The sequence below is a fragment of the Limanda limanda genome, chromosome 2 (genome assembly GCF_963576545.1).
Source record: "Limanda limanda chromosome 2, fLimLim1.1, whole genome shotgun sequence".
Classification (NCBI taxonomy): Eukaryota; Metazoa; Chordata; class Actinopteri; order Pleuronectiformes; family Pleuronectidae; genus Limanda; species Limanda limanda.
In genome coordinates this window covers 26,115,909-26,137,162 of record NC_083637.1, presented here as the reverse complement: position 1 = coordinate 26,137,162, position 21,254 = coordinate 26,115,909, and the positions used below count along the sequence as shown (strand labels likewise).

Sequence of the window (21,254 nt, the reverse complement as noted above, 5' to 3'; positions counted from 1 at the left end):
CATAGCTTGGACAGCACAGTAGAGTAGCACAGGTAACAGACAGGTCACTGCCACACATTCTTACCTTTGTAAATATTCAAGACATTAAGTCATCTCACTCAACTCTGCATGTTATTCAGCTGCAAAGATTCCGATTTGAGGGCCGTGAGATCAGACTTGTGAACACCTGCGCAGCCTTCATCACCATGAACCCAGGCTACGCTGGAAGAACAGAGCTCCCTGACAATCTTAAAGCTCTCTTCAGACCCATAGCCATGATGGTGCCAAACTATGCACTTATTGCTGAGGTAAGAGACTCCACACACTTGCATTGTCACATATGCTTGCTTTCTGAATTTTTTTCTCTATGCAACAGTTTGTATTCCCTCGCTTTTTACCCTCCCTCCAGGTTATTCTGTACTCTGAGGGATTTGAATCCAGTAAGACCCTGGCTAGGAAGATGACCCAGATGTACAAGCTGTGCTCTGAGCAGCTGTCTCAGCAGGACCACTACGACTTTGGCATGAGAGCAGTCAAGTCTGTCCTGGTCATGGCGGGGTCAGTGCGTCACACTCGTGCATTCACTGACACACATGTGCATTCAGTTGTAGGGGCATGCGGGCGCTCACCTTTGCAGGAGAGTCCCACCAGGACCACAGATGCACACATTGCAACACATTCTGTATATTTAGCATCAATGATTTGCTGTTAAAGATGCAGTGTTACATGGAAAATGTTTACCATCAGTGAGATGGCAATGTTTGGTGTCAATCTGTCATCGATGCAGGAAATTATAATTTTTTGCTGTTACTAAATCAGATAAAAGAAAAAAGTATCTTTCTCACTTGAGGACACATTTCCCCACGTGTCATCTGTGTGAAATTCCCTCACTTTGTCAAATCCACGTCACGAAGAGATGAGACACAGGAAGAGATGAGGAGCAAGATTAAGTAGACGAAATTGGAGACAGCAAAAGCACAGCTGGTCCTGGTGTGCGTGGGCGCATAAGTAGATTTAAATGGATGCTCCTGACCATACGTAGTGATAGTGAGACTTTTGCCTGTTGGTTATTAGCTGAAGCTCAGGGAACTGTTGTAATTGGCTTGTGATGAATTGTGTGTCTTTGCCTCGATATTACTCCTCTGTGTCTGCTTGTTCCATGCTAAACACACATTCATTATCACCTGCCTTAATGTCTCTGATGGTTTCGTTCCCTCCTTATTATAACTGAGTGGAGCCTGTTTGCTGCTGTATTAAAAATCCAGCTCACGATGACCACTTCTTATCTTTATTACGTCGGGATTTGTAATTTGTTTATTTTACAGTAATTAATTTGCCCATTATAACAATAATGTTGCAGTATATTCATTGTTTAGTTTATTGAAATGCTAACTACTTGGAGAGCTGGTTGTGTGGCCACCTTTTACGTCAAGTCCTTTTTTACCAGTTTTTTAATGTAATTAATAATAGCATAGGTTTTTAAATTGTAAAATATTTTTTTCAAACATGCATTACACAAATATGCTTTTTCCCCCTTGTAAGACCATTATGAAAGCTGTAAGTAACTGTATGTGTGTCTGTGTGTGTGTTCTTAGGTCTCTAAAGAGAGAAAACCCCCACCTGAGTGAAGATGTGGTTCTCATCAGAGCCCTGAGGGATGCCAACCTTCCAAAATTCCTCACTGATGATACTGTGCTCTTTGGGTAAACCTGAACTCTTACTTCTAACTATCCAAATGCACAAATACAACAAAAGATTACAAGCTTTTTGTTATTTTTGATGTTACATGTGAAAACATGTATTCTTATAGTGCATGTGTAATATCCACTCTACACACCCTTGCAGTGGTATCGTGTCAGACCTGTTTCCTGGTGTGAACATCCCTGAGCATGACTATGGTGTTCTGCATTCCACCATCCTGGAGTCTCTGGTTAAGCGAAACCTGCAGCCACTCGCTAGCATGACCAATAAGGTAGAGTACAAATGGGATAAGAAATTATTATTATTTTAATCTTTTATCTTAAAAAGAATTTGTTTAATTTTGTTAAACACTTTGAATGAAAATTAAGAATGGGGCTATTTCTCATTTACTTGATGTCAATAAATCCCATGAAAAGATTAGAATGGCAACCAGTATAGCACAAACTTCTGCCAAGGCCCAACAGTCCCCTTACATTCAATATATTCAATAATAACATAACATTAGTCCCCTAAATATACCTAATAATATGTTTCTTTCAGCAAGATCTATTTATTATTACTTGGAAAAATCAGTAAACATTTTGAAAAAATGCCCAATCTCACAAATATAGAAAATGCACAATATTTCCTGTCTCTGTTGACACCTATACATGCAGATATAGATATTTTAATTTTACTTGACGCGGTTTTGAGGTCCGTCCGATTTTTGCCACCACAGCAACACAATAGATGTGAATGGAAATTTGGTTGTATGGCTATGTCTCCTTTTAATGGCCAAACAATATTTGGATAGTTTGTTAGATACCCTGGATGTGTTGTCTTCACAGATCAGATTTTTCATCTTTTTCCTGTTTGTTCTTTTGACCAGGTGATTCAACTCTATGAGACCATGATAGTGCGTCATGGTGTGATGTTGGTAGGGCCAACTGGTGGAGGTAAGACCACCGTCTACACCATCCTGGCTGACACACTGGACACCCTCTATCGCAGCGTGCACAAAGAAAACAACCCTTTCTATCAGCCTGTCAACACCTATATCCTCAACCCTAAATCTGTCACTATGGGAGAGCTCTATGGAGAGGTACTCAAGATATGAGACTATATATAATACAACAGCTTCTTCACCTCTCTCTCTACGTACATTCATTATTTACCTCCACTCCTCAGATTAACACCTTGACTCTGGAGTGGCGCGACGGACTCATGGCGTTGAGTGTACGCAACGCAACCAACGACTACAGTGATGAGCACAAGTGGGTGATCTGCGACGGGCCAGTGGACGCCCTGTGGATCGAGAACATGAACACAGTGCTGGACGACAACAAGATGCTGTGTTTGGCCAACAGCGAGAGAATCAAACTGAGCGAATCCATCCATATGGTGTTCGAGGTTAGATCATTGTGTGTTTGTGTGGTCAATGCACAAGCAAGATTTCAAATTCCTATTCACAGTGTATATACCCATATAAATACATAATTCGAGGAGTAGTAGTTTTAATTTCCTTGTTCCTGTTTTCCCTCGTATGTCCATAAAAGTGATGTATGTAATGATTTGTTTTCCAGGTCCAGGACTTAGCAGTGGCATCTCCAGCCACAGTCAGTCGCTGTGGGATGGTTTATATTGATCCGGATGAGCTCAAGTGGATGCCCTATGTCCAAACATGGATCAGTGGACTTGGAGCCAAGGTTGTATATTATATACAATATATATATATATATATGTTTTTAAAGTAAACTGTTTACAGGGGTTGGCTAAAAGCAGGCTCGTTGTGATAGAGATTTTGTGCTTGAAATCTCAAGTTAGCCTCAAGTGTTTATTGGCTAGTGTTAATAGATTTGTTAATAGATTTGTTTTATAGATTTGTTTTACAGTTCTTCACTCTTTATCACAGTCCAGGTTGGCTAGTGTTAATAGATTTGTTTTACAGTTCTTCACTCTTTATCACAGTCCAGGTTGTGGGCATCAAAGACATAAACACACTTTATATCACTAACTACTAACGTTTCGTCTGTCCACATCATTGCTCTTATATTCTCTTTCTGTTAAACTGTGGCTGACTGTTCCTGACTCTCTGTGTGAGCTGCTATGTGAACGGTTAAGTCCCTTTTTTCCGACGGTACAAGCAGTAGAACCTTAACATCAGCATTAACTTTAATGACGGCACATCACATTAAAGTTTATAGCTTGCAACATTAGCCCTGAGTCTTTTAGGGTCAGTGAGAGTGAGTCATCTCTCCTGTCAACTCTTAGCTTTCTCTCTCTCTCTCGTTCATCGTGTGTCACTCCCTGTCTCAGTGTCTATCCATCTTTAAGTTGTCCGTTGCCTTAGCTGTCTTTTTTTTGTACTTTCTTTTTTCAGTTCAAGTTTCTAAGTTTTTGTGTAATTTCTTTTGCATTTGTTGGGGAAAGGTAATTGTTGCTTTGTTGGGGATAATTTTGATTACACTTTAAAAACATTTAGGCTCATTAGAGTTTGATCATTAGCATTTTTAATCAATTATGTATTGATTTCCACTTAGCAAATTTAACCAGGGGAGTCTGTCTCTCCCGGGAAGATCATTACCCCAGATTTAGTGTATTATCAGTATTTTCCTCTCCCCAAAACAGTTCTTTAAACCAAAATCTTGTGTTCCTGTCCAAGTTATTTTTATTGGTTGTGTAAAAAAGGTTTCCTCCTTCCTTTGCTCAATGTCATCTCTTTTCTTCCATCACTCTTTTCTTCAGCTGCCAGACGCAGTGCGCGGATACCTGCTGGAGCTCTTTGAGCAGTATGTTGAGAAGGGTCTCCGGTTTGTTGTGAAGCATTGCAATCAGGTGATTCGCCAGGTGGACATCAGTAAAGTCACCAGTCTGTGCTTCCTGCTCCAGACTCTGCTACTGGGCAAAGGAGGGCCCGACCTCAATATGGTAACTACCACTTCAGTTGATGCCACACAAGTCTATTAATAGAGATCGTAGTTTATCTGTGCAAAAAAAGTCAATGTATGGGCACTGAGAAGCATAACACTATGTTAAAGCTGTAGTGGGTGTGAGGATGTTAGTGATCGTTTGTGCAGTATGTGGGCCAGGAAGCATTTGCATTCAAACAGTAAAAAATATTTAGCCACATACATACAAGACCCCCTTTGAATCTGCTCTGAGTGATTGGATGCATTTACTTGTGATAAAATCAGTCAGGACATATGCTGATACCAGGTCCTAACAGGGTCTAATACCCTGCAGATAATTGGACCCCACCTAAACATTTACATTATCCAAAAGCACACTGTAGGCTGTGGCTACTTTATTTTTCTAATGTCATAACTTAATAAGTGAGCTTCTTCCTTTTTCTCTTTTATGTTTATGTTGGGGTTAGGATACCAAGACCATGAAGAGCGTAATATGTCAGACCTTCGTATTTTGCTACCTGTGGTCAGTCGGTGGCAACCTGAACGATTCTCACTGGGACGCGTTGGACGCCTTTGTCAGAGAGCAGTTTGCAGACAACAGCATAGCAAAGGTAATTTATTGCACACACACCCACGGTTACACACAGGATTCGATTAACTGAATGGTAAGCTTTTGCACATATTGGATCATTTGCAGACACCACACACTTTCATTACACCTATAAATACACAGAGGGCCTGATCTACTAGAGGGTTGCGCGTGTAAAAACGTGTGCAAACTTGATTTCACCCGCGGTGGTTTTGACTGCGTCTATATTTAATACGTTTTAGAGGTAGGTGCTAATTGGCAGGGCGATGCGCACGGATGGCTGCAGTTATTGTGGTGCGGAGGAGACGGCAGGAAGAAGAGGGTGAGAACGGGGTTTTCCTGCTCGTGTTAACGTGTTTGGATTGACAGAAGCAAAAATAATCCCTCTCTTGCCAGGGCACTGACGGCCATCGTCACACCAGATACAGCGCTGACCCGCCACCTGGTGTGCGCTCTGTTTGCGCCACAATGGCCTGAGTGTCGTGCCTGAGCTCTCGTGCCACAGAGGACACAGCTCTCACCTCTTGCACAATATTGGTCAAAGGCCTCTCTTCCTCACCTGTTTTATTGCAGAGGTTTCATTATGAGCTAGTTTTTCTTCTGTTCTTCTTCTTATGTCCTGCGATTTTCTCCTAATTTCATCCGTTGTCCTTCTGGTTTTACCTACAACATTAACTTTCTCGCAGATACTCTCCCATATCGCGTTCCTTTGAGTTATATTAATATTTCTTCGAAGTAGCTCAACCACATGTTCGTTTACCTCTTCCACTAACACCTCCAAATCCATTGCATTAATTTTATTTTCTGTGTCTAGCTGGAGCACCAACCAATCTGAGAGGGAATTCTCCTTGATCATGTCATTCACTCATGTGAATGAAGACATTGAGAAAGAGCATCCATATTGAACATTTTAGTAATAACTTCAATGGATTACAAAGAACACATGTCAATGATAGATCACATAAAAGGATAGGTGTAGATTCAAGGTTATGAAAGTCCATAAAGTATCATTATTCTACCTTTCCAACTCAAGAGAATTATGAAGCACGGGTTGTGAGAATTTAAAGTAATTTTAAATGTGTAAAGAATGAGGTGCAGGAATGTAAACGAATCAAGAGGAAACTGGAGACTGATATTATGAGTCCTTCAGCCCAACAGGATATGGAAAGCCATTTGTTTAAAGTGAAGTAAGCAACCATTCTGCCTTCATGAACTTATGTTCATGAAGGCAGAATATCATCTGGAGCATTTCATGTACTTCAAAATCTATTTATCTGCCTGTGCGTTAAGGGCTGATGACGCTGTTTGCATCGTCAGAAAATGGTTTATGTGTACAGTTTTGTGCCTTTACCATGACATAAATCCCGATGCATCCGGAACACAGCTGGGAGGCTTGAGGGGATACAAACTGCTCATGCATGCATACACACACACACACACACACACACACACACACACACACACACACACACACACACACACACACACACACACACACAAACACAGGGAAACCATTCATATTTGACATCTTATAGAAGACAGTATTCCAACACACTGCATATCAAAGGAAAACAAAGGAAAATGTGTTTGTATGTGTTTTAATTAACGTGCATCCATATGTGCTGTGTAGCTCCCGAAGAAAGGTACCCTGTGGAGCGTGTACATGAACTTTGTCAACAAGCGCTTGGAGTCATGGGAGACGATAATCCCTGTGTTCGAATACAACAACGAGCAGCCCTTTTTTGAGATGCTGGTTCCCACCACAGACACTGTCCGCTACGGATACCTAATGGAGAAACTGCTGTCTGTGCGACGTTCGGTGCTCTTCACTGGCAGCACTGGAGTGGGGAAGGTGAGGATTCCTGGACAGTCACAACAGTGTGGTGTACATATCTGTAGATAGAAACTGAGTGATATAATTGATGCAAGTAATTTAACGAGATTAATTGGCTACAAGGCAATGGTGATAATTTGCCCACGTATGTCCTTTCAAAGATACTAAAGGGACATCTGGGTTGCCTAGAGAAAGATCCTTTTAGGCGGCAGGGTTGAAATTAAAAGTAAAGAGTCAATTGGGAAAAAGAAAATGTCCTAATGGAAATATTGAATAATAAATTGTCTCCACCCACCTGAAACAAATCCTTGGTTCAAATCATTAAATTAGACAGATATTAACTGCAGTCATTCAGATAAACTATATTACAATCAATGCAGTATGTTTGTTGGAAAAGTAAATACAATTCAAAATCCCCAGTGATATGTGACTGCTTTGATACTTCGTTTTATTTTGAAAATGAATCTTTTGGTAATACAATTGAAGACAGTGTAGACCGCAAAAATAAGATCAGAAGCAAATTTGGTAGCAATGCTATTAAAGGATTTTCTGTGTGTCTGTTTGTTTCAGTCCGTGGTGGCTCGCGGCCTCCTCAACAGTATGCAAGAAAAGTCTGGATACCTTCCTGTCTTCATCAGCTTCTCCGCTCAGACCTCCTCCGCTTGCACGCAGGAGATCATTGAGTCCAAACTGGAGAAAAAGAGGAAAAACATAATGGGTAGGACATCTTGGAGGTTCCCCAAAACAAAATGTCTCTGTCTCAAATCAGATATTTAAGTCAGTATACTCACACGTCGTACACAGTTTACATGATGGCGTAGTGCATGTTTTCTGATAGGGCCCTTTCCGATGTGCTATCACCTGAAATGATGATCACAACATGTCACAGCAAATTGTCACCTGTTAAATATTTCAACAGTCTGCTTTTCTCACTTGACTTAAAAAGTAAATGTTGTTTTTTTTGCATCTTACATATTTACCAATTGCAAAATGTTTGGCTCTCAACTGCATTACGACACAATAATGCATTCACATGCTGTAATGTATGATGAAGTATGTGAATATATGTAACCAGTCACGTCGAAGTTCCTTGTTTCATACACAGTAGCCATCCATTCATCAGTTCTTACAGTTGTCCCTGTAGTTGTCTTTGATAACCCCTTTCTGCCTGTCTCCTCGCCCGTCTCCATCCCTGTAGGCGCTCCTGGCAACAAGAAGTTAGTGGTCTTCGTGGATGACCTGAATATGCCAAAGCTGGACAGTTACGGCTCTCAGCCGCCGATAGAGCTCCTGCGTCAGTTCCAAGACTTTTCGGGCTTCTATGACAGAACCAAGTTCTTCTGGAAGGAGATCCAGGTACAAATTAATATGACATACATAAAAGAAGCAGATTGTCCACGAAACTATTCATTTGCTGTCTGTTTCCTTTAGGAATATATTCTAGCAGTGGTGGCAGGACAGACCTGGCCCCACTCCATAGTGGTTCATACAGTCATTCAGTTTAAATTGTAGTAAGAACTCTCATTATAGAGTTTTCTGAATTAGGATGTCTCCTTCTGGATCCTTGGCAGTGCCACTACTTTGACACAAATATCTCCTAATTTCTGCTCCTCTGCTATTTTTAGATGCAGAGCTGATAGAGCTGATCTTTATAATAACCTTGCGAATTAACATGTATGTGTCGCTGGATAAGTGGAGTGTTGTGTCTTCTGCAACAATGAAGATAAAAGGAACACCGCGCTGTGTGATAATATGTGGGAAGTGTTTGTGGGAAATGTGTGCCTCAAATTCTACAGCAAATCAAACAAACACAAAGTAAACTTCAAGTACCAGACGGGTCCTGATAACATTCTGATTAGTTTGCGCAGGCTAGCGGGGGTGTGGGAAGGGAAGGCAAGGCACTCGAGTCACATATTCCAGGTGTAATGGGATCCTGAAGCAGTGCCGCTGTGCACAGGTATTCATGTTATTGAGCTGGTTCAGTTTTCTGTAGATGTTTTTGTCCCTTTTATGAATAGTCAGACTAGTCAAAGCTGCCATCAGTAGGAATTTAGAAAATATGTCTATTAGAGGCCGTTTATATATAAAGGAACATTCCAACATTTTGTTACGTAGTCTTGCTTGCTAAAAATTTGCTGTTAATTGACTAAATTGACAGAGCGTCAGAGGTGCTGCATGCCAGGATCCAGCAGTCATAGGACCAGACTATAGGACCAGAAATCTGTTTGCAAATGTGTTGTAACCTTCACTGTCTGTTTCTAAATGTGTCCATCCAGATGCTGGGGCTCACTCACAGAGCTAAAATTAATATTGATGTTCTAATCTACCTCAGTGAAAAACTGAACACAACTGTGTGTTTTTCTAAACAATGGAATGCCTTTTTTAATCTTTAGGATTTGTTTAAGATTGGTTTTCTGTTCAGGCACAAAGTGTAAATGCACTGTAGTTCCTTAGTTTTTGTTTTTACAAAGTCAGCACCAACTTAATTTGTCTTCTACTTGGAGTTTTAATGAAGACTGTCCGTTTCGGTTGGAAACCCATTCATCTTGTGGGCCTGTGTGGTTGTAGCTGTGGACCCAGATTCTGCAATAATAGAAAGTTTGCTTTGCAATAATGTACTTTCCATACAACAACACAGAGACACAGGAACTATTGTACATGCGACTGATATGATGTCTTATAATGTGGAGTGTGTGAGTATGAATATGAACGTGTGCGTGTGTGTCCTTGTGATAGGTTAAACGCAAGCTATAGATTCAGGAGAAACCATACCTGTATGAATGTGATTAATCCCGTGCGACGATACATTGCACCACAGACAGAAAACGTCACGTACGACCACATTCATGGATATGAGATTTTTCAGGGAGGAGTGTTTGTGACTTTCACCTGGAAACACAATCAAAGCAACCAACTTACTCATTTATTTAGTATACTTGTTTTTCGGTTCACCTTTACCTCACACTCACGTGCTTTATTGACATACCATATTTCAATGCGAGGATTTGATATCAAGTGTGGATTAAAAACCAGAGTGCTTCCAAAGTCAGTGCAGCAAAAGACAAATAAAGCTGGAGCATGATGTGCTTTCACTTTCACTCAATCTCCTTTTTAATATCCTGCCCCTTCTACTCTCCCTCGTTCCTTTCCTTCAGGAGATGACCATTGCAGCGGCCTGTGCTCCTCCAGGAGGGGGCCGCAACCCCGTGACCCCCAGATTCATCCGCCATTTCACAATCCTGTGTTTGCCCACACCCTCAGAGCACAGCCTCAAGCAGATCTTCAAAGTCAGAATACACACTCACACATACACAAACACTCACATTTAACAGACATCTCTCCCTTGCACCCATTTCTTTCAGTTTTCTGTAATCACATTTTACTCCATCTTTCATGCCTGTTACAAACTCTTGTGAACCTCCCTGCAGGCCATCCTGAGCGGTTTCCTCAACGACTTTGTCCAAGAGGTGAAGGACTGTGCTGGGAAGATAGTAGATGCAGCATTGGAGATTTACAACCGTTTAAGTGTGGATCTGCTCCCGACACCAGCCAAGTCCCACTATGTCTTCAATCTCAGAGACCTCTCCAAGTGTGTGCAAGGTGAGATGAGCGCCTGCCTTCTGTTAGTGTCCTTGTCTCACAAGGAAGGTCAATGGACACGCAGGATGTCGCACAAAACAGTCATAGATATTTACAATCTGTTGAGTTGTTGATGGATGAAAAGGTAAATGTTACTTTGAGACAGATGAAAGAACACCTACATCTATATAGAAATTCCACAAATGTCTCTCTGTGTGTGGAACTCAGTTCTTGTGAACCGATCATCTTATCCCATTCACACTGGGAATGTGTTTTGTAAATTGCCCGAGGAAGTTTAATGCCATTTTATTTTTTTTTATTTTTTTTTTACTTTTTATTTTAGTCTTTTCACATTTTTAAAGGACATACACACAATGCAAGTACAATAACATAACCAATAACGAGGGGGCGCACCGGTATAACAGTTTTATACATATTTTCTTTGATTGTCCAAAGCTTATCCTGATATTGAAGCGTCATCTAATTCTTCAATAAAGGTGGTCCATTTCTCCCATTTACTTGGGAAAATCGCTCCTCTGGATCTGAGAGAGAAAGTAATTTTTTCCATTGTCTTAATCTGATTTACTATGTCCATCCATTGTTTGAGGTTTGGAGTGTCCGCTCGATACCAGTTCTTAGTGATTGTTTTCTTACAGGCCATGAGCAATATTTTACACAGATACAAATCTTTTCCTGAGATGACATCCTTTAAAATACAGAAGTAAAGCACCTTTACATTGTTTGTGACTTCATATCCCAGAATCTTACTTAAAGACAGACATATTTTCCCCCAAAATACCTGAATTTTTGGGCATAGCCAAAAAATATGAGAGTGATGGGCGTTCGTGTTTCCGCACAACCTCCAGCACGGTTCCTTTAACTGAATTTGCTTACTTTTAATATGTGGTGTTATAAAATAACGAATTGAGTTCCTCCAACCAAATTCTCTCCACTTCCTTGAGCTTGTGGATGAATGCTGTGCTTTCCACATAGAACACCAATCCTCCTGTGATATTTCTATGTTTAATTCCTTCTCCCATTTTGCTTTAACATATCCTGTATTTTCTCCATTTTGTTTCTGTAGGCCCTGATATATTTTGGAAATAGTTTTATTACTCTTTTTTTTATAAGCTTCAACTAGGATTTCAACCACTGCATTACCCTCTACAGATAGTTCTGGTTTAATTTTTTTATCAAAGTAATCCCTAATTTGCAAATATCTGAAAAAATCTTTATTATCTAGATCAAATTCCTTTTGTAATTGTTCAAAACTCTTGAAGTGCCCACCCTGTGTGAGTGTACATATAGCTGTTATACCCTTGTCCCACCACTGTCTGAAGCCAATATCATTCGTTCCTGGTTTAAATTTGTGATCCAGGGCGGGCCAAGTCAAAATCCTTGCGTCTCCCTCCATTTTGTAGTCTTTCACCATCTTATTCCAAATACCCAGGGTCTGTTTGATAATATCATTGTTGCTTTCTTGGCGTATTTTATTCGCTGTGTCCCCTAACACTGCTTGGATTGGAGAGGTCTCTATGTTAACTTCAATGTCTTTCCATCTGGCTTCATATTGCGGGCAGCTTCCGCATACTACAAATCTAATTTGTGCTGCATAGAAATATTGTCTCAAGTTAGGCAGAGACACACCACCCTCCTCTTTATTTATTTGAAGTGTTTTATACCTGACCCTTGGTCTCTTGCCGGCCCAGATAAACCTAGAAATCAATTTGTCCCACAGCCTGAATTGTGCTTCTGGGATCATCTGTGGAATAGATTGAAACAGATATAGTAGTCTTGGTAGTATGTTCATTTTCACTATATCTATACGTGTCCCCATATCTAGGTTAAAGGCTGACCACCTCCTGAGATCTGTTCCAATATTTTCGTTGACCTGTTTATAGTTGATTTCAAACGTATTGCCAAGAGTTTTTGTTAATGTCACTCCAAGATATTTTAATACTTTAGCCTTCCATTTAATTTTGTATTTTTCTCTGGTTTCTTTATTAGGAGAGTAATTGAAAGTGAGGATTTGTGTTTTTGCCATGTTTAATTTATAGCCAGAGTATTTACCGAAGTCATCTAATATTGCCATCAGGTTAGAAAAGGTTTTATCTGGGTGCAGCAGGGTCACAATAACATCATCGGCGAAAAGTCCTATGATGTGTTCCTGTTTTCCTATTTGGATTCCCTTCAGACTGCTATCCTGTCTGATCAGCTGTGCTAAAGGTTCTATAAATATGGCAAATAGAGTGGGGCTAAGGCAACATCCCTGGCGAGTGCCTCTTTGTAGATTGAAACTATTGGTTAAGTGGCCGTTGATTTTTATCCTTGCTGTGGGTTCTTCGTAAAGGCTTTGAATACATTGTATTGACTGTTTCTGAAAACCTAATTTCTCCAGTACCTGATATAAAAATTCCCAATTGACACAATCAAAGGCCTTCTCGGCATCAAGGCTCACTAATACTGCTTCCAGTCCCTGTTTCTGGATGTGATCTATGATATGTAGAGTACGTCTAATATTGTCCTGAGTCTGTCGCCCCTTAATGAATCCTGATTGATCCTCATCGATCAAATCAGACATAACATTTTCAAACCTTTTAGAGATGATTGACGTGAAAATCTTATAATCTACATTTAAAATCGAGATAGGTCTATAAGATTCACATAATTCCTTTTCTTTACCTCCCTTTAGTATCACTGAGATCACCGCCACTTTCCAAGAGGGGGGCACTTTACCCTCTGTCAAAGTTACATTAAAGGAGTTCAGAAGAAGTGGAGACAATTCCTCTTTAAATGTTTTATACCACTCGCCCGGATAGCCATCACTGCCTGGTGATTTGTTCAATTTTAATCTGCTAATAGCACTGTCTAATTCCTTTTTAGTAATAGCAGAATTTAATTTTCTATTTTGATCTTCTCCAATAGCCGGTAAGTCCAATGAATTGAGAAGTTCTTTCATCTCGTGTTTTTCTTTTGCTGGGGGCTGAGAGTACAGGTTTTCATAGTATTCTTTGAAGACCTTTTCTATTTCCTCCGGTTTAAATAAAATTTATTTTGTTAAGGGGTCTCTGATCTTGTGTATCGTATTAGCAGCTTGCTGCACCTTAAGGCGTCTAGCCAAGTATTTAGCCGCTTTGGGGCCCGATTCATAATATGTTTGTTTAGTAAATCTCAGTTTTTTCTCAATCTCATTATTTAAACTGTCGTCTATCTGCCGTCTTGTAATGTTTATTTGATGCAGAAGGGCTCCACCCTCATGGTTTTTATGTTTCTGTTCCAGTATTCTTAATTGTTTAATCAAATTTTTATATTCTTCCTCTCTAATTTTCTTTTGGTATGCTGCCCTTGATATCAATCTCCCTCTCATAACCGCTTTAACCGTATCCCAAAGAATGGTATCATCAACAGGGCTGTCTATATTTTCTTCTATGCAGTTTTTAATTTCTTTTTAATTCCCTCTTTTGTGTCCCGATTATTTAACATACCTGCATTTAGTTTCCAGAGTGAATTTTTCTTCCTTGCCTCCAATTTGATGTTAAGATAGACTATACTATGGTCAGACAGATCAGCTATCCCAATACTACAATCTTGTATTCTATGTCTGTCTGCTGTATTCATAAAAAAGTAATCTATTCGAGAGTAAACGGAATGAGGAGCAGAATAATGCGTGTAGTCCTTCTCTAAAGGGTGGAGTTCCCTCCACACATCAAACATCCCCAGTTCAACTAGTGTGATATTGACAAGTTTTGATAATTGTGTCTTATTTCTTTTAGCATTGGTTGTATCAAGTTTAGGATTCAGGATCATATTAAAATCCCCTGCACAAATCAGGGTCCCTTCATTTTCCAAGACTATAATTTCAAACACTGATTTCAGAAAAGTTTTATCACTACCGGGTGGCACATAGACATTAACCAAAGTAACTATATTATTGTCAATTTTTCCTTTTACGATGACATATCTCCCCTCTTTGTCCCTTATTTCTTTAATGAATTCAAAGTTCACACAATTAGAGATTAATATGGCAACTCCTCTTTTGGGGCCATTCTTAAACGTACTATAAAAGGCATTTTTATATCCAAAAGACCCAAGCTTAGAATGCTCCTGCTGAGAGAGGTGAGTCTCTTGTAAATATATCAAGTGGATGTTTTCCCTCTTCATTTTGGTTATTACTTTTTTTCTTTTAATTGGATTATTTAAACCATTCACATTTAAGGACGCTATCCTCACATCACTAACGTGCATCACTTAAGGACAAATAAGAACATCAGTGGCCCCACTAACCTTGCCTGAACAGTGGCACAATACGAACTAAACAAATAAAACACTTCCAAAAGAAGGAGGGTCTTCTCGTCCTCCAGAATTCCGGTCCCGTTGGGGGGCCGAAGGGAAAGCCTCTCATTCGGAGAGGGCCCTAACTTAGTAATGCCATAATGGCCTATGGTACAGGCTTTCGTCATTCTAAGTGAGTCCAACGGATAAGAAAAAAAAAAAAAAACTATGAGAGAAAAAGAATAAAAAATAGGGTAACACTCAGGTCCCGATAGTCTTAATTATACTTACATAGGGCAAACGTGCTGATCAATATTCAACCTTTTGTAGACGTGGTTTAAAACGGAACATTCCTACCGGACAGGTCATCATGTTGTTTGCTTGATCCTACTTCAATCTCCAGATCTTCTGAATTCTTGTAGTTTATCCCTTGCGCGTGTCGTTGCCATGGTCGTTGCTGAAGCGGTGCTCCTCCGAGGTCCCTCTCTGCGCTGCCACTCCATCGCCGCGGAAAGCCGTGTCTCCAACCCGGTCTCCTCCGTGTCGCGAGCCGGTGTCGGTTCAATGAGTCCGCGTTTCATCAATTCCTCCTTCACTTCACTCGCGTCGTTGTAGGTTCGGGCTCCCGTGCTCCAGTGGACTCTCATCCTGGTGAATGGTGTCTGAAACCGGATGCCTTTTTCCTTCAGGACTCTTTTGGAAGCGTTGTATTCTTTCCTCTTTTGAACAACCTCTGTCGCATAATCGTGATCGAATGACAGAAGTTTGTTTCTCAGCTGTATTTTGGTTTTCCATGCGTCCCGTAAGACTCTCTCTTTGGTGGTGAATTCCAGGAAATTAACGATGATGGGTCTCGGCTGAGCGCCGGCTGCTGGCTTGGGTGCCAGCGATCGGTGCGCTCTTTGTATTTGGAGATTTAAGTCATCCGGCAGTTGCAGTTCACACCTGAGCATGTCTTGCAAAAACTTAGCTGTCGATTCGCCCTCTTCTCCCTCAGGGACCCCATAGATGCGGAGATTGTTTCTCCTCGACCTCGACTCCAAATCAGATAACTTGTCTTGCAGGGTTTTCCGTTCTTTCAAAGAGGTAATGAGAGCGTTGTTTGCCTCCAGTGCCCAAGATTCTAGCTTCTCCAGCCGCGTCTCTGCCTCGTTTAGCCTCCCGCTCTGCAGCTGCTGTTCAGTGCCAATTTTAGTGAACTCTTGGTTAATTCCTTTTTTGAAATCATCCAGGTCTCGTTTCACATCCCTCCTCAAATCTTCACAAAATGCGCGGAGTAAGGCTGTCATTTCTGTTTTTAAGTCCTTTATGTCCTTGCTAATGTTTGCCAGACCCGAGCGCACTCCAGCCTCGCTGTCGGCTAGTTCAGAGCAGGTAGTTTCATGGCAGCCATCTTCTTCCATCTCGAGGTCAGCTAGCGCGTTTTTAGCTTCGTCTTGCGCCGTAATTTCAGGCTGATTGATCGCAGTTTTCCTACCCTTAGAACCTCTCCCCCTTGACATTGCAGCAGAGATGATTTCTAGCTCTGAATATTCGAGTTTTCAGGGGTATTGCACCTGACTATCGGGAGCTCTGATACCGTGCGACCTATCCCTCCATGACGTCCTTCTTAATTAATTAATGCCATTTTAACACGCGGTACCTTCAAAAGATTTAATGAATTAAATAAACAGGAGACCAGTGCTCTATGGAAGTCAGAGGGGGCGGGCTGTAACAGTCAGTATGGTCCTAGTTAAACATGTCTTCTTCTAGGTCCTGGGATAAACTACAGCAGTGGTTGGTAACTGGGTCATGCCGCAGGTCAAAATGGCCACAATGTTCTGTTGCAGTGATGCTTCATGTTGAGCTGAATAACAGAGCTTTTATTTTGAAAAGTTTAGTTTTTTGGTGTAAACTAGGGTCTTGGCACAAACTCAGTCATGGACTTGCTAAGAGTGTGAATCTTTGTACCTCCACAGCATGCAACCCACTCCAATGTATCTCTTTATGCCACATTTGTTATATTTATAAGCTCTGTCTCATGCTCTTAAATTATCTACCCCATCATCTCAAATTATCTACCCCATCACCCCTTCTGCCTATTTTCCCTCTCCCCCTCACTTCTTTTAGCCAGCAGGCATCATCAGAGCACGGAGATGAACTGAAGTGTCTTCTACCACTGTTTCCTGCACACTGCTTGTTTAACACAGGGTGCATTTTTCAAACACACAGTGCCCCTTGGCAAAACACACAGTGCTGTTGGTGAGGGTTAATCAACCAGCGCCCAGTCTTTCCATCTTATCATATTGTTCATATCACATCACATTTGCATTCATATGTGTTTCTAACCATTATCTAAAAATTGTGAAAAGCAAAAACTTGCTTTTTCATATACACGGATGTCCTCAAACAGTCCCACACATTGCATTGTTTTCACAATTTCAACAATGTCCCACGTTTCTCTGCTTCTGTTTTTCCTTCTGTTTTTTTCTCTTGAGCTCTTCTTTCCATTCTTTTGTACTTATTTATTTGAATTAAAAATAAAACACGTATTTGTCTCTCTTCCTCCTCAGGCATATTGCAGTGTGAGCCGAGTCAAGTGAGAGATAACAACCAGATCTTCCGTCTTTTCTGCCACGAGTGTCAGCGGGTGTTCCACGATCGACTCATTAACAACCAAGATAAGACCTATTTCAACACCATCGTCTCTGAGATGGCCAGTAAGAACCCTCACTAAACATACACAAGCTTGTTTGTGTCCTGCTCATGTTGAACTGATAATGTCACTCTAGGTCCAGTCCACCTTATTTTGCATCATTACTGATTGAAGATTATCCCTCTTTTTGACCCTGTCTCTCATTCTGCCAGTCAAATATTTCAGTATCTCTTTGGAGCCCTCATACTTTGTGACTCAGCCCATCATATTCGGAGACTTCATCAAGGTCAGATCTTCTCATAACAATCACATGAGAGGTTCAGAGAACATTGGATTTCTGTGTTTACAATGAAATACCTCAAAACCCTTTATTTATTCCTTCTGCCTTCTTTCTCAAAAACCCTCTTAGATGGGTGCAGAAAAAGAGGACCGTCTGTATGAGGATCTGATGGACATCGATAAGATCCAGACTGTCCTCAAGGACTACCTCGATGATTACAACATGACCTTCTCCAAGGAGACCAAGCTGGTTTTCTTCCAGGATGCCATCGAGCATGTCTCCAGGTGTGTAGATGCTTGCAAACAAACCATTAAGTTTCAAATTGTTTTGCAAGGTTACTTAGTTGGTCGATGAATTTTACAAACTGTGAGATGAAAGTTACACCAAAGACGTTACTGCCACTGGATGATATCTGGAAAAACCTGGGCCAAGGTGATTTTGGGGGTATGAGGCCGGGATGCAAACTCCATTAAACCAAAATGACCCCAAAAAGCTTAAAAACCTGCCAATTTGGCCATTCCCACCACACCCTAAGAGAGAGAGAGAACTGCGTTTGCAGAGAAATCATTTATGAGTGCAGGTGAGAGCCCTAAAGATATCCAGATAAAAGATATCCAAAAACATTTTACTGCCCTCTGCAGGCAGAGATGATTCAGCATTAAGCAGGTAGACACAAGTAGCAACAAGTTAACTAGCATTTAACTAGCAGAGTAATATTGTCTTTTGCTTAAATACAAGTATACATGGTTCACATGGCGTTGAACCATGTGATATATATATATATATATATATATATAAATATTTCTAACCAGTGTTATAAGAGTGTTTTTTGTTACAAGTGTTGTCAGTTATTTGGCATCTCATCCTCTAGGATTGCCCGTATGATTCGCCAGGAGAGAGGCAATGCTCTGCTTGTAGGAGTGGGAGGTACAGGCAAGCAGTCACTCACCCGGTTAGCGGCCCACATATGTGGGTACACCTGCTTTCAAATTGAGTTGAGTCGAGGCTACAACTATGCCAGCTTCCATGAAGACTTGAGAAGACTCTGCAAAATGGCCGGTGTAGAGGGCAAAGATATGGTGTTCCTATTTACCGACACTCAGGTATGGAGGGAAGGTTGATGTGTATAGAGGGCAGGTTTATCTATTTGTTCGTCAGTATAACCACTGCTGTCCACTTTCTTTTACCTGTTGTAGATTGTGGTAGAGGAGTTTTTGGAGGATATCAACAACATGCTGAACTCGGGCGAGGTGCCCAACTTGTTTGAGAAAGATGAGCTGGAACAAGTGCTGGCTGCCACCCGCCCGAAAGCCAAAGATGCTGGAGTTAATGAGGAGAACAGGGATGAGGTATGCATAAACCCGTACAGTACTTCAGGAAGCACATGCCATTCAGGCTCGAAAAGGTATTGTTCAGTATGAAATTGCAACATGTGCAAATAAATAGATTAATTCAGAGTTGAGTCCATGATTGAATTGGACAGTCGCCTAAATTTATGTCTGCCATTGAGACTGGCGTGTTTAACACAGGAAAACATACACTCACACACATGTAGCAACAAAATGAGAAGTCAAACAAAGACTGTCCACTGTCAGTTGCTCAAAGAAACAACACACATACACTGTGCTTTTAACAGAGCTATAGACTCAGAGCGAGGGCTCTCTGTTAGAGTCAGTGCCCCCAGATGAGCTGTAGGAAAACATGAGCCTTTAATGTTTTCGGCCTGCTGAGACCAAAACTCAAAATTATAGAATCTTCTCTGCATGTGTGTGTGATCATTCCCCCAGGTGTTCCAGTATTTCATCTCTCGTGTGCGGGAGAAGCTGCACATTGTGCTGTGCATGAGTCCCGTGGGCGATTCCTTCAGGTCCCGGTGTCGCTTGTTTCCTTCACTGGTGAACTGCTGCACTATTGACTGGTTTGTGCAGGTATGCAAAGACAGCTTTTATTTTTCTGTCCTTGTATGTTAATGTATTCAACTCTGATTTAGTTGTGACACTACGGCTAGTGTTATCTAAATATTATGGATCAAAAGAAATAGAATTTAGGCACCATCATAAACAAGCACAAAACACCCATGTGAATGGTAGGAAAAATTACTTTCCTGGTCTTGAACCAGTCCAAAACACCCTTCTTCATTCAGTCTGTGTAACATTCTCACTGTGCAGCTGGTCCTGGATATAATATAATACCTCTGCACTGGCATTACTTTCCACCCTATTCATTTTATACCTTCAGTCCGTCAGTCCCGCTCCTGCAAATATGATATCTGAGGGATACCGTGAGGGAATTTACCTAATACTTGAATGCAAAGATTCATTTTGATTAAATTAGAATTATCTAATGACAATATATACGTATCATCTCCTCCTCCAATCTCCAGTAGGTCGGTTGATCGATCCCTGGCAATTTCAGTCTTCCAAAGTGCCCTTGGGCAAGATACCAAACCCCAAATTGCCTCTGACGGCTGTGCCGACTGTCTGTGAATGTTGTGTTATAGAAAAGTGCTGCATATAGCAGACACAGACATTGTCAAATGTGTATGAATGTGAATGGGTGAATGCGACTTGTACTGTAAAGTACAAAGTTTGAGTTGTTGATAAGACTGTAAAAGAACAATATTAATACATTACATTTAATACATCACTTTTGACTCACATATTTATATTCATGCCCTTCTTTAACATACCTAGAGTTATTTTATTTTACCTTTGTTTCAGAAGTTTGTAATTCACATCTTATTGAATTTCTCTATTATTGCATTTTGAATGTCTTTTATTGCTGCTCTGTGAAATCACTGTTCGAATAAGAGATAAAGCAAATTCCACATTTCATGCTCCTGCTGCAAACCTCATCTCTCCTTGTTCTCTTATCCTCTTGTACCATCTCGTGCTCAGTGGCCTCGGGAGGCGCTGCTCACTGTCTCTCAGGCCTTCTTCAAAGAGGTGGACTTTGGCAGTGATGAGCTGAAGCGGAATTTTTCAACCATGTGTGTGGAGATCCATGTTAGTGTCACAGACATGGCCGAGCGCTTCTTCTCGGAGCTAAGACGCAGATACTACACCACACCCACTTCCTACCTGGAGCTCATCAACCTCTACCTGGGCATGCTGAACGAGAAGAGAGAGCAGCTAGTGCTCGTATGTTTAACCATTTAAATGCATAATAATAATTTTCAGTGATAAGTTTCAGTTGTTGTTGGAATGTATTATCAGAAATCTTCTCTGTGGCCATAATCATAATAAAGTAATATATTTTGGGGGCTGTTTGGGAATAGGCCAGGGATCGGGTGAAGAACGGTCTGACCAAACTGCTGGAGACCAATGTGCTGGTGGACGAAATGAAAGTGAAACTTTCGGCTCTGGAGCCGATCCTGAAACAAAAGTCCATTGACGTTGATGCCCTCATGGAGAGACTGGCAGTGGACCAGGAGAGCGCTGACCAGGTCTGTGTTTGTCAGAGAGACCAAAAAGAAGGCTGTATTATTTTTAATATTT

The 21,254-nt window shown here is 41.0% G+C and overlaps 1 protein-coding gene across 1 annotated transcript in view; it reads left to right on the top strand.

Moving 5' to 3' along the window:
- Positions 1-21,254, top strand: part of dnah6 (dynein, axonemal, heavy chain 6) — a 55,060-nt gene that overhangs the window by 13,903 nt on the left and 19,903 nt on the right. The window contains exons 34-55 of the mRNA XM_061085463.1: positions 120-287; positions 389-537; positions 1,575-1,682; positions 1,825-1,951; positions 2,549-2,761; positions 2,848-3,069; positions 3,243-3,365; positions 4,405-4,587; positions 5,036-5,179; positions 6,788-7,009; positions 7,562-7,709; positions 8,190-8,347; positions 10,147-10,278; positions 10,420-10,591; positions 17,395-17,541; positions 17,690-17,763; positions 17,887-18,041; positions 18,629-18,860; positions 18,954-19,106; positions 19,545-19,685; positions 20,655-20,897; positions 21,035-21,202. Coding sequence (XP_060941446.1) covers positions 120-287; positions 389-537; positions 1,575-1,682; positions 1,825-1,951; positions 2,549-2,761; positions 2,848-3,069; positions 3,243-3,365; positions 4,405-4,587; positions 5,036-5,179; positions 6,788-7,009; positions 7,562-7,709; positions 8,190-8,347; positions 10,147-10,278; positions 10,420-10,591; positions 17,395-17,541; positions 17,690-17,763; positions 17,887-18,041; positions 18,629-18,860; positions 18,954-19,106; positions 19,545-19,685; positions 20,655-20,897; positions 21,035-21,202 — 3,582 coding nt within the window. The remainder of the gene's footprint in view (positions 1-119; positions 288-388; positions 538-1,574; positions 1,683-1,824; positions 1,952-2,548; positions 2,762-2,847; positions 3,070-3,242; positions 3,366-4,404; positions 4,588-5,035; positions 5,180-6,787; positions 7,010-7,561; positions 7,710-8,189; positions 8,348-10,146; positions 10,279-10,419; positions 10,592-17,394; positions 17,542-17,689; positions 17,764-17,886; positions 18,042-18,628; positions 18,861-18,953; positions 19,107-19,544; positions 19,686-20,654; positions 20,898-21,034; positions 21,203-21,254) is intronic.